The sequence below is a fragment of the Mugil cephalus genome, chromosome 11 (assembly GCF_022458985.1).
Source record: "Mugil cephalus isolate CIBA_MC_2020 chromosome 11, CIBA_Mcephalus_1.1, whole genome shotgun sequence".
Taxonomy (NCBI): domain Eukaryota; kingdom Metazoa; phylum Chordata; class Actinopteri; order Mugiliformes; family Mugilidae; genus Mugil; species Mugil cephalus.
This window is the reverse complement of record NC_061780.1, coordinates 24,014,770-24,032,408: the sequence shown is the minus strand read 5'-3', so window position 1 is coordinate 24,032,408 and position 17,639 is coordinate 24,014,770. Positions and strand designations below refer to the sequence as shown.

Below are 17,639 nucleotides of genomic sequence, written 5' to 3'. Positions count from 1 at the left end.
TGCTGAACAAGTCTGTGTTCGTTTCCATAAAATGCAGCGTGGAGTGAAACTATCAGCACAACAGAGACAAGCGTCACGTGTTCGCGCGCCTTAATAAGACATGAAGTAATCTTTGTTTCCATGTCATAAACTGATAGCAGCTGTGATCCTGCAGCTGTGGGATGCTACAGCCCGTACAGACTGTAAATATTACATGTTGTCTGTATTTACAAAGGAAGCTAAATGAAATTCATTGTGTTAATTAGCGAGCTCTGGGACGGCTGCTCTCTGTGTATCCAATTTCCACGTGAAGCTTAGAATAACTACTACAACGTGTATCTATCCATTTGTCTACATCTCAAACTTTTACTGTTGAAGTAGCAATATATACCGACCGATCAGCCACAACATTAAGACCACTGACAGGAAGAGTGAATGACATCGATTCTCTTACTTAGACATGAAGCCCCCAACTAGACCAGATCAGACACCCCCACCCTACAGCAATGACACTCCTTGATGGCAGCAGGATGCAGCCTGACACAGACACACAAAAAACAACAGCACAAGGTGTTGACCTGGCGTCCAGATTTATTAGATCCCAAGTATCTGTAGGATTTTTCTCAAAAATTAAACCTTATTATTACAGAACAAATGATTTTATTGCGTCATGACTGAGACATTAAAAAATGTAGTTATAATGGAAGTCAATGGGACATTTTTGTCTGCTAAGGTCGCACAAGGGTAGAAATTTTAAATCTGATTTTACACAAACACTATAATGCAATCGTGTCAATATTTTAGATAAACCTGGTCATACCCAAAACTGTTTCATTTAAAAACAAAAATACAAAAAAAAATTTAAAAAAAAGCCCCTGACTCCAAACATTAGTTTTATGGAAAATAGCAATTTTTTTTTCTTTTCATAAAACAGTGATTTCAAATTATCAATCTGGCATTTAAAGGGTTAAAATTACACAAAATGATTGATGATGACAAAAAATGATTGAAATTTTTGGTAACCTGTGAAGTGTTGAAGTGGTTTAAGAAGTTCATGCAGAAAAAATCTGAAAAAAATATTATTCAGTTAAGTTTTTATAGCAGTTTTTAGACACGGACGTTTTTGTCCTGAGGGTTAAACGTGAGTGAGTGAGTGAGTGTTTGTTCGGGCAGGTGGTCCACATGGTCCACATGGTTCACATGGTCCACACCGCTCCACCGCCAATTCAAGGATTTGAGACACTTTGTCCATATTTATATGCAGTCAATGGTCTGTTCCTTGTTCTTTTATTAAACAAAAAGCCTTAAAGCCCGACCCCTCAAAGCCATAAACCAAGAGGAAACACTGTTCTCCTCTTGACACACCTTCATAAACATTGCTACACATAATGCCTCCGTAACTTCATTAATTCTATCGAGGGAGCAGGAAATATTATTGGCTTTTTTCCCCCCTCCACTATGGTGCTAGACGAGCCACAAAGCTAGTAATTACTCCACTCTATAATCACACAGCAACAGTATGGGCAATTGCTGAAATCAACATTCAACACACACTGAACTTGGGGCCAGCAGGAAACAAGCAGAGAGGCCACTGTCATTTTTTTTTTTTTCAGATTGTTGCTGAAGTGGACGCATGCACCTCACCAGCTTGTCCTCCTCCACACTTACACAACAAGCAGGCATCACTTTCCCTCTCAAACCCACGGCGGAGCTCATACGGCACAGCCACGTGTGAGGAGCAGTAGGTGTGTGTTCGGTATAAGGTGTCCAACGGAGCCAGATGGGTTTTTTAATTGGCTGCTCAGCATAGACGCCTTAAGACGCCTCCATCCCCGCAAATATGTAAACGTGCAATTTTGGATCGGGCGCCATGTGCACGCGTGACCTGCATGTCAGACACAGTGGAACGTTTTCTAAAGGAGGAATCCTGTTAATTCTGCAGAGATTTCCTGCAAGTAAGCACAGTTAGGTTCACACCGTTTGTTACCTGCAATTTTTCAATGGGTCAGTGCGTATTTGCTCCCTTTTGGAGCCTCAAGTGGCCACTCGATGAACTGCAGTTTTTAGCTGATGCCTGAACACAATACTGAGACCTAGAACTATACAGAAATCGCACTTCTTTTTCTTAAGAACTGCCTGGTTGTTCATTACAGGCTTTGTAATAGCGCAGTTAAACACTTTCATTATGTTTTTCTTTGCACTAAAACAAAGAGAAGCATTTGGAGTTGTCATTATTTGTAGGTTAATACGCTGTTGTGTTACTGTTCGGCTACAAAAAAAGTTTGATATTCAGGAGCGCCTCACAGTCTGCTCTGAAGTATGGTTCTCACAATGATGACTCATTCACATATCTTTGGCACTTTGGAGCAAGGTTACTGCGAGACAAATAAAGTCCCTTTCTACAGATGGTTGACTTCCAGTGGTCATCAAATGTCACAAATGAGGTTTTGTGCAATGTCTTCAAGTTTAACTTGAACTCAGAGTGTCGGTTCAAGAAAAATGTTTCCATTCATCATTTTGTGAGGATGACTTTAGTGTATCAAGATGGACTTTTTTTTTTTTTTATCTTACTTTAGGTAGGAACTGAAAAGAGACACTTACATTCACAACGGCTGGTTTAATCTGTACACTTGACACTGAGTCTGAAACCACTTTGTTATTTACTCTTCTGTTATCACCCACATAATAGATACTGAATACTGGATTTTTATAAAACCTGGGCAACTATGAGTCTGCGGTGCCGCGTTACTTAAATTTACAGCTCTGCTGCTGTAGATTCTTCTGCTGCTGAGGTCAAAGGCATGGCGAGATAATTGTATTTGATTTCTATGTTTTCCGTGCACGCCGTGAAAACATGAAAATGCAAAATACAAGAGGAACGAGGTGCTGGATTGAATGAGGCACGTTATGTCCAAAAAAATCCCAAAACTAAGAAGTAAAATGGAATAAAACACAGATGCACTAAAGGGAAACAGGAAACTGAATTATCAAAAATTCTAAGCGCTCAATAATGAAACACAGCTACATTTTTAATATCCAGTATTGTTTTGTAATTGTATACACAGTATGTATATACATGCTCTGTCTTTATCAATTATGCATGGTACGCTGAGTGCGTGTACATTGCCCAGTTTGCGTTCGATAAAGTATCCGTCGATCCATCTATGTCTTAAACAAAAATAACCTGCTGGATGATTAAGAGCATTCACACTCTGGAGGTATGATTTAATCAATAAACAGCACCCACCACCTTCAATGTGGTGGTGGCCCCACCTCCTCTGTCCCTCACACCTCCTCCTTCAGCCAGCTGCTACCAGAGTCCTCGGTTCCCTTTCACCGGAGCCAGCTGGACCTCAGAGGAATTCCAAGCAGGCGGGAGGAACACACAACAGAGGTGACTGATTGAAATTCGCAGTTTGAGCGGTTCCAATCTTTCGCACGCTGGTTTCTGGCTGCCTGGCTCACGAGCTTGTTACAGGGGAACGTTGCGACTGGCGGATGCATCACGGGGCGGCCGTGCTGCAGAGGTCCTCTCGGGGGTCCTCGCAAGTGGGCGAGCGCTGACTCTTAGGTAACAGCGCGTCAGCTGTGGGCGGGGCTTCCACTGACTCATGGATGATCCATCGGAGACCATCAGCGCAGGAGTGCTGCACAGGCTGTATTTTTAGACGATGGCTTTGAAGGATTCCCTTTGCTCCCTCTTATACCCACCTGCCAATTGAAAAGTTTTCCATTTAAAAAAGTAGCTGCTGAGTAGTCGCTAGATGAGATCTCGTCAAACTTCTCGGGTTGCACGGACTAGTGGTCTACTCGGCGGTTTGAGCGTCATGTTGGCGAGTCACTGATCACATGACAATAACAACATGGAGAAAGGGGAGGAGCCCAGTGGGCTGTTGAAGCAAACCAGCTGCTGTTCATCGTGTGTAGGAATACATCACTAAAGATGAAGCCCACACTACTGTGATATGTCAGTACTGAAATACAACTAAAGTACTACTGCAATTCTGAAAAGACATCTGCTAACGCTAGCAGAGGAACAGTTTAAACCCTCTAGACATCAGTCAGTTAACAACTTCACTAAACATCCTGTGGTAACAGAAAGAAGGAGGCTGAACATCAACTATTTACTGGAGACTTTCATTGTCAATATTATTAGACTTTAAGCTGCGGTACACGGAGAAGTCTTACCATTAAATGCTATCGATAGTGCTGAGTTGCAGCCTGTTTTTATGCAGACTATACATATCTGCAGCTCACAGTATGTAGAACATGAGCTGTCTGTTATCAGGATATGTATTCAGGTTAAGAATATAGATTTCTTTGTTGCAAAGCATTACTTTCTACTGTGTATTAGTGACGCCTTCAAAGACTAGTTGGTGTGCGATACCACTGTTTGTCCATTCAGTCCAATACCAAGTAATACCCAGGCTTATATCCCGATACTGATACGTCTACTTTTGTATATGAAAATGCAGATTTTTATTTTGAGAATTTGTGACGATCTGAATTTACCACATGCAAGAAAAGCAACTTAGAGATGGCTGTAAAACAATCAGTTTCTTTAGCATCAAAACCATTCCAAACCTCAAAGAGTAAATTAGGCTGTATATCTCAATACCTTGGTACTAGATCCAGTTTTAGCTTATAATGCGCACACATCCACATTATCCACAATGCGCCATTCCACTGTTTCACAGAAAAGCTAGCAAACAAAGGTGTAAACCATGCACGCATTAGGGGAGTTGCAGCATCACCACTTAGCCTTATTGCCAATTTGCCCAAGTGCTCACTCGTGGTATTGCAATGAATAAATCCTCTGCAACCCCTGTAAAAATGGATGTAGCAGCCGTTAATGTCACCCATGGTTTTACAGTGCAGCAGAACCGAAGGCTAAAGAACAGCTTCACATAAAAGCACATCACAGTTAATACTCACAGCGACTCCTGTGTTATGAAAGATGATATTATTATTAATGCCAGTGTTTTCCAATGGCTTTGAAGAGGATGATATAAAGACTTGGGGAAAAAATGAGTTATAGCTTTGTAAAGGTCAGATGTGCAACCTAAAATATGTAGTTTACACATCTAACTGATTATTTTCCCTGGCCTCATGTAAGGTGGGTAACCTGTGTTTTGCTGCTCATTTCTTGGTTGCTGGTTCTCCCGCCTGATTCCCTGAAGAAACCAAACTCTCCATTTTACAACACCTCTGGTTAGAGCCCACATCAGTGCCTCCGGGAGCTCGAATCGTCAACTGGTGAGAGAATCTGTGGGAATCAGACCTTCACTGATCGAACTGCTGCAAAGAAGCCACTACTGAGGGTAGATCCATATGAAGAATAGGTTCAGGGGAAAACTGGACATTGGATGTGCTCTTGATTGTATCCGTAAGTATCTTATGTTATAATGAAACAGATCTGTATCAAAACTGTACGGATTATCGTGCCGTATGTGTCGTGCAAGTGTTCATCTCGGCTGAAATTGGCTCGTTGCAGAGTTTGGGAGTTCTCGCTGCGTGTTCAGATTGTACTATGTTCTAATCCCACTACATACTGTGAGGGTGTTTCTGCAGAAACGCTGTCAATTGCATGCTCTCCTCTAAACACGACCACGCGTTCTGGTGTGTTACAACCAGAAAACCAGTAAATGCTGGAGGAAGCTAACAAACATTAAGGCTGCTGTTTGTTTGTTTGTGGTAAAAAAAAAAAAAAAAAAAAAACGGGGGCGTTCCCCTACCAGGGTCAGTCCGTTTGGAGTGAGAGCACGTTACCCACGGATTGACACGACCTCCTGTCTATAAGCGTGTAATTATATAACCAACCTCACTGATACCATACGCATAAGTCAAAGAAAAACCGTCAGGTTGAATGGGTTTTTTCAGTTGCAGTGTTGCAACGTGAGCATGTTCATATATAGAACACTGGCACATGAGCCACAGTACATGGACACATACAAGTGCCTTCAAGTGTCTCCTAAAATCCAAATTCCACACAGACTTACAATCACAAAACTGTTGCAAGCTCATTTTAGACAATCTGAAAAACAGACCAAATCAAATCAAATCAGTGCTACATTTCTGCATTTCCATTTTCCCCTTTAATTGTAGATGTGAAGGAACCCTGTGACTTTTTGCCACATGCATTTCCATGATTACAGAGATGGGTGAAATCCTAATAACCAAAATATTGGATATTACATAATATGTTTTTGTTGTTGTTAGTCATGCATTAACCACATTAAAAAATAGACATTTAACGGCTGCAAATGGCTGTAGACCTCCAGCTGCAGTCATGATAATCAACCAGGAAGTGTATCTGTTGTCAGATAGTTTGTCCCAGATCGAGGCTAATTTCTGTTCTCAGTCAGAATAAAATGAAAGAATGTAAAAGGGTTCACGTTTGAATTTCGGAAAGCTAGATGGAGACTGTGCTTTTCGTGAACCCACATCACCAGATTCTCTCTCAGAACTCTAAACGTACTCTCTGTCTGTCATCTGAAGTCATTTTTTCATTTTTTATTTTTCTTCAAAAGACCACTTTCCCACTAACCTTACAGGTGCTGACTTTATTCAAACTACATTCCAGTCAATAGGTGCCGGAGAGGAAAACAGCAGCTCAATAGGCATTCACAAAGAAAATGACAGTTCAGTCAATAGCCCCACATCAAGAAAGCTTCAGGTTGAGGCTCTTTCAATCTGCATGGTGGATTCTTTTAGTCGCAAAAAAAAAAAAAAATACTATGAAAATACAAGAGACTTTCATCACTTCTAACAATGCACGGCTGACTTGTATGTTATTTATTTTTTTAATGTGCGTGGGTTTCAGCAGGAAAGATGAGACTTTGCAGGATTTTGTTCCTGGACCAAAACACGTAACGTTTCATGCATCATACTGGACACATGAAACTATGAACTTAGCCCTCAATTTTCTTTTTTTTTTTTATTTCCCCCACAAATATAACTTTATTTATACACATTAACATGAATCTAGCATATTTTAGTGAGGGGATAAACGGAGGTTGGGCCAATCACCAGAGAAGCTAACATTCAACAATTCATCCAAGGTTAGATGAGTTGTGTGCTTCTCCTCAGGGTCAGACATCTCACTAATGTGGGAGTATGTGCGCCATTTGTGCCAGTTTGGGGGTCCTTGGTCTGAAAAAGACCCCCGCTCTAGTTAATGAGCTCGAAAAGGTGCCACTGAATTCCCGACAAACTACAAAGCGCCTCAAACTGTCTTTCTAAACACTGAGAGACGCTGAATAACAGAAATAATCGTACTGGATGCGATCCTCATCGGCCACCAGCAGAAAACAGGAAGTTAGAATTAAAAGCAGCCAAGCTCTGTCAGTGGGTTTCCAAGGCAATCATATATTTAAAAAAAAAGGTTCAGTAGAATTGATGACATGCCAGCAAACACAGTGGGGTCTAATGCATTTTAAACAGACGTAATCATCTTAGATTGGACACTTTGTCATCAGTGTGGGATCTGGTAATTTCTGGCTCAAACAGTAATAATAAATAAATAAATAAATAATAAACAAAGCTGATGAAAAAATAAGCTATTTTCTGGAAAGCACGGATAACACTGAGTTAGTGGAAGGTTGACCGTGTGGGGAGGGGGCGCGTTACTCACAGACTCTGTCGAAGCTCTGCCGTATCTCTGGACGTTCCCAGGGACTGAAGATTCTTCTCTAGTGTGACAACTGGAGGAAAAAGAGGACGATGCAAACATCAAGAATTAAATCCAATGGAGACTGATTCATTCTGAATCTATTAATTCAAGACTTATAAGACAGATGTGAGTCATTTCTTTACAGCTGATCATTAATCAGTTTGAAATGTGATTGTTTAATCTTAAAATCTAAAAACAAATTTACATTGTAACACTAAAAATGTCACCACAATTAACTTAAATCCAAATTTAAACGTCTCTATTGTGACAACTGGAGAAAAAATGGACGATGCAAACATTAAGACGACACTCTAAATTCACAGAGACGCTCGTACACTCCCAGGCTTAATGAGAACTTTACATTCCTTCTATATTGACTAATTCTTAGATTTAATTTAAATCTTCATCCAAAATGACTCTAAACCCAAAGTAATGAACATAAGCTCGAGACAAGTTCTCCTATAAGTTGGATATAAGCTATTTCTGTACCATTAACCCAAATCCAAAAGCAGTTGTTTAATCTAAATATTAAATCTAAAAATAAAGCATGTATGCAATTTAATTTTTAATGCTAATTTCAATTATAACACTGAAAATGACATTTTTCCTCTAAACACTAAACTCTATAAACTTATATTACTATGACTGATAACTAACCACATGCAGAATCAGAATGTCACATCTTTTTTTTAAAAACTAACTTTATCCAACATTTACCTCCATTTACCTCAACCCTGAAATCACACAGAACCAGCAACAATTTACTAAAAATCCAAATTTCAAATCTCCAAATATTCCCATATACTCCCAGGTCTAATGAAGACTTTACATTCATTCTATATCCACTAATTCAAGACTTAATTGAACTTAAATCCCAAATTCCTCAAACCCAATGGAATGAACATAAAATAGAAACTGATTCTCTGATATGATGGATGGAAGTTATTTCCATACAGATAACCTAAATCTGAAACCATTTTGAAAAGTAATAGTTGAACTTAAATCTAAAATATAGTTTTTTACTGCTAATTTCACTTGAAACAATGCAATTTTTTTTCCTGCACTGACACTTACAAAACCCCACCTCTATTACACTGACTTATGATCCATAATTTAAACCAAAATACTGAACAAGATTATGATATTGCCACATTTCACTAGAGCTATTTTAATCTGGACTCTCACATAACTCACATAATTCACCTTAAATCTGGTTGCTGATGACAATCCGATCCATAAAATTAAATTTATTGATAATATTTAATTATCCAAACCTATACAAATCTAATCTAAATGAATCCTAAAGTACCTCTAGTGGCACTTCCAATCATGAGCATGCAGACAAACACACATGCACCGTGGGTTTCAGTGATGAATGAGTCATTTTTACCATTGGCGTTGATCTGGAAGATATTGGAGGAGGTCTCCTGGAACACATCTTGCAGTTCTGAGGGGCTGACCTGTGTGGCTTTGGAGAAAACAAGATATGAGTAAACACTTCTCCGGCCAGCGGAGCGTGACACGACAGTAGACAGGGAGCTGACCGCACAGTAGCAGCACGTAGGGACGACAGCGATGGAAGAAAAAGCAGCAGATATTCAAGTTTATCATGTTTCTACCTTCCATCCACTAAGTCACCAGGTTTCCTGCTTTACTGATGACTGATCACACGTATGTGGTTGTAGTTTGTCTTTTATTAAATGTTTCCTTCAGAGAGTTGGACATCATTTAGATGCTGCAGCACTTTATCAATGATAGTAATCATAGAGTGTAAATAAAAATGGAACTGTTCCTCAAAAGTGAAGCAAAAGCAAGCAGAGCTCCCCCTGGTGGTCGGCTGCAGTATAGGTCACAAGCTCCACCTCCTCCATGTTAGTGGGCGGGACTTGGGTCAAACTAAAACACTAAAATACATGTAAAATACGTATATTTTTTCAAGGATGGTTTATGTCGTTTTAGGAAGTTAATATAATACTGATGCATGTACAAATGGCCTTTTAGTTTTTAGTCTTTTTTAGCTTTTTAGTTAGTTATTTGATGCTATGGAAACAGGATGTGACATAATAGCGCCTACAAGTTGCCATGCCAACCGCTCCGCAAAGAGAGACGCATTGTCCACATCAGTCTGTGATAATAATAATATACATAAACCAAGTATTATCAGTGGATCAAACTAATCAGATCTACTCAACTTCTTTAAGTCCATTGTTATGTTTTTTAGACCCAAGACATGAAGAATCCTAACCTCAAAGTAAGTAAGTGCGAATACTTTTTATACAAACTCCTCACTATGGCAACTGGTCTTCAGTCATAAATGTCCCAGGCACCCCAAAACATAAATCACCACTGTGGAGCTCACGCATCACGTGGCTCTTTGTTCAGTTAATAAAAGAATCTATTGGGACGTGTTTGATGAGTTAAATACATCAGAGGCGCCACTCACGTGTCAATATTTGCCAGATTTCCAGCTGTCTGAGATAGTAACGCAGCATTTTAGGTGAGTTTAACGTGTGCAGGAAATGTGTTCATTCGGGAATAACGGCAGCCATTTGTCTGCGTCCTCTGACATTTCAAATCCTTTATTGAATAAAATTAACTGTTAATTATATTTGTGATGAGAAACAATAGTTGGTTGTGGTTAGTTACTCTGCCATTAATATACGCCTGCCTGAGGTCTTCAGAGTGTTAATCACTCTACTTGAAACAAGTGAGCAACACATGCAAATTGAAGTAGATGTCCTACAAATGTTTAATTCCTCTTCTGATTCATTCGTTATGCAACTACACCAGTCAGGCATAACATTATGACCACCATATTAAGGTGGACTGTTGATCATCCCACAGATACTTAATCACTTTGGGATTCAGTGAATTTGGAGGCCAAGTCAACACCTTGTGCTGTTCTTGGTAATGTCATGAAAATAGCACGTTACATCAGGCAAATTACATGTGTCATGGCAATGCATTTTTTTTTTTTTTTTTTAGGCCTAGAAACAGGAGAGGCAGTCCCTTATAGAAATTGCATAGTGTGAAATTACATAGTGTAAAAACAGAAAATGCATATTGAGGGCATCCAACATGTCTAGACAGGTTAATCATATGTTGTCTGATTTACGATATTATATAATGTTACTATTATAACAATGCTGTGGGTGATGCCAGTCAACAAGATTAAGTCCCTAAAACCACTGCTATCCACTTCCTGAAAAACACTGAAATTCCATTAAAACGTTGTATTCATGTTTCTCATTTCACTCCATTATTTACATCATCATGGCCATCAAAGGAAAATAGGTCATTTGGTTCAGTTCTACTCCATCTTTGTCTAACTGGTTTAAGTGAAACATTTTTTACTGTCTGTATTGTATTATCTTTGCCCCGTTTGCACAGTTTGTGTACTGTGTTGTATCGTCTGCATAAACTTGAACATGCACTTGTACTGTAGTTCGTCCTATGTCTTCATGTAGGTCCATGGTCCTGGAAGAACGTCCTCTGATCTCACTAGGTACTGCATCTACTATAGATGCTTGAATGACAATAAAAAATATATATATAAAAAAAACTTTTAATATCGTGATGGGGATGAAAGGTAAAACCGTACCCAAGCTGCAAACCCTCCCATATGGCAGAAGTCACAGCCTGTGGTTATCTCTAACTGCCTCTAACTGAGCCTGTCAAATTTCAAAGCTTCATTAAATCACATTTATCCATTCAGGTCTAATCTTATATTTAAATATTTATTTTATTCAGAGCGTTAAGTAGTCTTTGCTTTAAAGCATTTTTTTTTTTTTTTACTGCGATTCACAGATTTTATTCACCCGGACAGAATTTGGTGACGTTGATCGGTGTCTTTATTTACATTTTCTGAATAGTACAGGACATGGAGTTTTATATTAGCATTTTTTTCTTGGGGGAAAAGTGAAGCTGGCTTCTAAATAATTTACAAACATGAAAACGATGTAGATATGTGCTTACAATGTTTTTTACTTAGATAATTTTAAATAAATTACAGGTTAGCTTTAACCATTTTTGATTTGGTATATACTTGTGTATTACTTTGTAACTCAACAATCCTCTTATGAACTCTGAATGAATTACCAGGGAATAAAAAGGGATAAAAATACACTTTTGTTGATAATATCACCAAAGACTCAAAGCGTCCACAAGGGCTACAGCTGTTTAATTAACACATATTAGCTAACATGCTAAATGAACAGAAGATGTTAATTACATTCACACTTAGCATTTAGCTAAATTGGGTGTATTATTTGTGAATATGTCTTAAAAATAGCAAGTAAAGCAAACGAGATATGTTCTTTTCATTCATCATCTTCAAGCAATTGTCTTCTGGAGCTGGGTTGTCAAACATGGGGTCCGTGGGCCAAAGCCTGCCCACCTGAGTGTCCAATCTGAAGGCCACACTGAAGTGCAATAAACTGTAGTTCATTGAGTGGCCACTTGAGGATCTAAAAGGGAGAAAATCCCCATAGACCCCCGCGTTAAAAAGCCCAACTATACAGGATTATAATAAACATGTTTACAGCCTGGTAGTTTCAGTAGTTTATTTCACTACTGTACGAGGGTAAAAAATATTTTATGGGTTTAAAATTCTGCATAATTAAGGGAGTTCCCACTTTGAGTGACAGGCGGTAGCATGAGCTAACGCAGAGTTGATTGGACCCCCCACGTCCATATTTGGAATATCCACGTCTGGGGGAGTAAAGCACATCCAACATGTTCATAAAATGTTTTGTAATTAATAGGATAATTCATTAAAAGTAAACATTTTCACAATCTACTTTTATGTTTTGGTAGTGAAACAAAGTAAGAGGTTGTCCTTATGTATGAGTTATGATGCTATATGTCATAATAAAAGACACATTACGCCTCCTTACAATCAAACTGGCCTGACTTAACACTCACATGGACGCCTATGGCCAAGTTTGCCTGTGTGGGTTATCTCTGTCTCTAACTTCCTCCCACAGTCCAAAACTTAACTTCATTAACTTAATGTGCTTTGCATCATTATATTTCACCTTTGTGGGACAGCTACTACTTGCATTTTTATTTATTACACGTATTACCACATTGCATTGACACTGATAGTGTAGTCACACGTCCCATGTCTGGATATAGTCTGGATTCATACAGTGAATTCAAATAAATAGTTTTCTGTTGATGCACGTTTGGGAGGTCAGGGTTTGGTAGTGACAGCATGCCAATTTATTAGACAGCACAGCTTCCTTTCATTTCTCTATGACGGGACACGACAAGACGAAAAGGAAATGAAAGGAACTGTTTTATTTGGTCGAGTAACTAGTACTGCTGGTGCTGCTGCTGCTGCTGATGTGCATATATTTAAATCTGCTTTGTCTGAGAAAAAGAAAATCATGAAAGTTTCATTAATAATTGATAAGCAGCAGTAGGACACTTTTTGTTTACAGTAATTATAGTGAAAAATGGTGCATTGTTGTTATAATGAATGGACATCAAAGCTTGCGGGAGAATATAAACTGTACTGATGATGATAGACTGGGTGGGGGGAAAATAGCATGGCACTAAGCCACCAGCTGGTAAGTTATGTAGGCAGGGCCATTTTCCATGTTCAAAAGCACGCGTCAGTCCAAATGCCAGGGAGGGTTAATGGCTCGGAGCCATTAGAGCAGGCAGAAATCAACATCACGACCTGTATAAGCTGCCTGCACAAGCCATTTCGCCCAACCATTTGTCAAATATTTCAACCAGAAATGACTGCAATCGCCTTTTTACACCCCCCTGACGTGGGCAAAAGTACGTGGGTATGGATAAAAGATACAGATGTTAAGGCTCATTTAGAGTACTATGGGAGGTAGGCGTCGTAACCTACGCACCTAGCCTACCTACACCAGTGCAAGAGATTGCTATTGGTACTCTCATCAGTCTCTCTGTAACTACCCATTCCAAACACTAGTCAGCGCTGTGTGTTGGTGACTGAAACAAGGCGAGTCACACAAACGTTTCTGTCTCCAACTCCTCAATTAACCTTTCCTCCATGTGTTTATGGATCATTAATTCAAAGATCCCCTTCTTCATGATTTACTGCACCCAAGTGCCTCAGATGTAAGAGGAGACACTGACTGGGTGTTTGACATAATAAAGGGAGGCCTTTTCCTATGCTTGTGTGACAGCAATGTGGTTCAATAATGGTCATCTTCATGATATGTATTCTTAGCTGTGGGATGCCAATCCTATTATAATCTCTGTCTCTGTAAACACTATAAGCCACTTTATGTGTTGGTGTGTTAGAGTAGTCTCCTATTGTACAATATACTCTAATACTTTAACTCTTTGTGTGATTATTATGCATCAAGAGCGCTATCTTTAAGACGATTTCCACCACAAGGTGGGCGTCAGCTTCGGTGTTGGTGTCTGGGCTGTTGCCGTAGCTACGCCCAACCTGCCTACTAGGATGCTCAAAAGTCTCAGTATGTGAGCAGAGGGCAGTTAGATGTTGGGATGCAATGGAGACACTCGTGGTATGGGCCCGGGGCAAGACCTGTGAGACCCCCAATGTACATCACAAGTCATTAACTCCAGTCGCTGAGCTTCACCGACAAATCATCCCGGTAATAAGATGATTGCATGCAGCCAGTTCAGCAGCGTTACAAGATTGTGATACATTAGGAAATGGGTAATTTTTCAGCTGAAAAAGCTTTAGTGCGTTTTAATGTTATCTCATAAAACACACACCGACACATCTTTAACGCACACTTTGTCCACCTTTCAGTTAGCATGATGTATGGATCTCCACTTCACATGGAAGAAGGGGAGGTCAGGCTGGATGGGCTCACAGGTACAAAGTGGTACAAAAATTTTATAAAAATGAATGTCCATATTAATTGCAAATTTCAGTTATACTGGAATGTACACTAAGCCAACCTCTACCTTATCATCTGGAGATGTGTTTGTGTGTGCACACTCGCTTCATAATTTGAGAAATCTAGATTCAAACTCAGTGTTTCTGAAAAGAAATACACATATACGGAACCAAAAAAAGCACGACTGTGGCAGGAAATGATTTGATGAATGGATTAAATTCTGAGCATGACCCCATGACCCTGATATTCTCTCTGTCTGAGTGAGCATGCACCTGTAAAACAAAGTGGCCCACTTACAGCAGCTATATATACATATATCTGACCGAGCACGCACCTGAAAGAACACAGGCCCCATTTCCAGTAGCTTATTGTCGGTTCTAATGAAAAAATAAATCCAGCAAATTTATGCAATGACACATTTTTTTTAGGTTACTAAAATACTAACTTTCTTTACATTATTTTAATAGCCTTTACCCAGCTTCCAAAATGGCATATTGCATTTCAAACAGACAGAAATATTATTTATTTTCAAACCATGTCTGTAATTGTCTGCACTCACTTACTATCTCGCATGGTTCTACCATTTTTGGTCACCTGTGGCAGAAGTTTTCTTTGATTATTACCATTTTGTGGGCACACAACAGCTTTCAACAAGTACAATTTCCATGCGTTGGCCAATATTCCATTATATGTTTAGAAATTGCTAAAAATGGAACACGGGCAGTAGTTTGGACACCTCTGCTTTAGAGACAGATTCTTTCAACATATTGTGGTGGGGAAAACTGCTCTACAAGATGCACACAGACTGACAGGTCTGGTACTAAGGAAATATCTCAGGTTTGAACCTCTATGAGTCATTGCTCAGCCTCCATTGCAGTTTAATGGCTTGTGGCCTCCTCTGGCAAATATCAGTAGGTCCTCCAAGAGCATCCACAAGTTGTGGAGATGTTCTGATACAACATGTCTGTGAAGGTTCTCAGTCATCTAGGTCATGGTTTATCCAAAGAATCAGTGGCCTGATAAGGAGCCATTCGTTTGAATTAGGTGTGTTGCAGGAGGGAAACATTGTGGGTCCTGAGGACTGGAATTGAGAAACACTGCTATAAACTGACGCAACCAGTGTCCATAATGACACTGTTGTCCTGTTTGGGCCAATACTCTGAACATAACAACTAGTTCTTTGTCCAAGAGGCTTAGTGTTTTTAACATCCAACAGGCTGAGTATGAGAAATAACCACCTACTGTTTAATGTATTGCAGTCATCAACATGTGCCTTTACAAGTTAATTAAAGTTATTCCCTTAAGCTGGAAGTGGTTAGAATGTAATAATGGATCATTTGTATACAGTGTGTCATGTCGATAGTATGGACAGTTAACTGAATTAGCTCTTAGGTTGCTTTTCTAAGTTCTCTGTTAAAGTCTACACTCATTATTGTGTGCGATTAAGACCTTTTCCTCATGGACTCGATAGCCATCCACTATATAACGCTCTAGTTGTGCTGTTGAAGGCACAAATTGGATAAGTTGTACATACCTTTCCATATTCTTTTCCTTTCCGTATTATATTTGAAAAATACTGTCTCTAGAGCAAAGTGAGGTGAGTTTAAAACTACGGATATGAAGATTCAAATCTGGTGCTACAAGGCAATCTGTCTGTAGTCAGGTCGCATTAAGTTTAATTTGGGTTTTTAGTAAGAAATTACAGTGCAGGTCATTAAAATGGTAGCTCTGGTCCAATTGGCCCCACTTAAAAGAATTAACTGTCAGGAAAATAAACTGTCAAAGGTTAGCCTGACATTGTTGAAATCGCTGGATTTCTCCATCCACACGTGCTGCTGCTCTGTCCTTTCGCTGCACCCAAGATTGATGTGGTCCGGTAAGCCACTCTCCTCTGAGGATACATGACGGGCTGAAGGAAGCCCCAGTCAACTCAGTGAAACAGCCAGATGATGCAGCTCTTATCTTTTTTTCATATATATATATATAACTTGACAGTGGTCTTAAGTTTAAAGGCTCAGTGCATTTTTTGAATATAGTTGAGTATGTAATAGGAATACTGACAACACATGCACTGTAAACTGTTGTGCATCAGTCAATCCAAATTAAATGAGGCCTTTTTTAACTTACATGCACAAGTAACCACAGACAACCGGCTGGTCGGATTAATTTTTGCTTCTACTTCTTGCTTTACTTTGTACTTCCTGCTTCACATTCAACAATGGCGACTGAAACTTCCACTGAGTCATACAAATGATTGTATCCCTGAACCTCCTCAGCTAACCTTTCCTCATTGAGGTTCATCTTTATTGACCCAAAACAATCAGTTTTCATCTGCAGACAGAAATAATAAAGACGAAAAACGCTACTACCAAGTGGACCGATCACAGATCTTGCAAATTGCGTCGCTATGACTAACGACTAACTATTCCAGTGTCCTTTCTACAGAACAAACTTCTCCAGACAGATTAGCAAAAACAAAATGTGCTGCAGTTAATCACTCCTCCATAAACCACGATTAAATAAATGAACATCTGTCCTGTTCTGAACTGTCTTAAAAAAACAATACAATGCAAAACAGTTGATGTGGAACTTGGACAGTGAGTGAAGAGACGTTAGAGTTAAACTTGTGAAAGACAATGTTTCTCATTTCAGCACCATGGAAAAGGAAATAATTGAAAATATCCAATAGCCAGCTTCATACCTACCGCCTCAATGATATTATTCTGGGCTGGATTACCGTGTTTTTCACAGATGTTTAATTTCAGACCGGCTTCGTTGGCCAGTCTGCAGCAATAAATCAAGTTCAAAAACATTTTGCACCTCTAAACAGGAACTCCTTAAATACATATTGCATGAGAGAAAATATGCAACTTTCTTCTGTCTCCCTTCTTCCCCCTACGTAAAATCCTGATGTGTTTCTTTGTATAAAATCCCTATACAGCCAACGTGTGCAAAACTTATGCCTCAATGTAAAGGGAGGCAAGTCACAAAATTATTGGGTCTGCTACTTCCAATAATTATTTTTAGGTTGGAGATCCTAAAAGAAAACCACCAAAGTTTCATTACCAAGCCACTGTACTTCTCTGCAGAATATACAAGTGAAAAAACTTTTTAAAGTTTAGGTCTCAGTG

General features: G+C 39.3%; 1 protein-coding gene across 1 annotated transcript in view; it reads right to left on the bottom strand.

Annotated features, from left to right (window-relative positions):
* Nucleotides 1-17,639, bottom strand: part of tsnare1 (T-SNARE Domain Containing 1) — a 147,640-nt gene that overhangs the window by 84,058 nt on the left and 45,943 nt on the right. The window contains exons 3-4 of the mRNA XM_047597643.1: nucleotides 9,042-9,119; nucleotides 7,613-7,682 (exon numbers count right to left, since the gene is read on the bottom strand). Of these exons, the coding sequence (XP_047453599.1) occupies nucleotides 7,613-7,682; nucleotides 9,042-9,119 (148 nt within the window). The remainder of the gene's footprint in view (nucleotides 1-7,612; nucleotides 7,683-9,041; nucleotides 9,120-17,639) is intronic.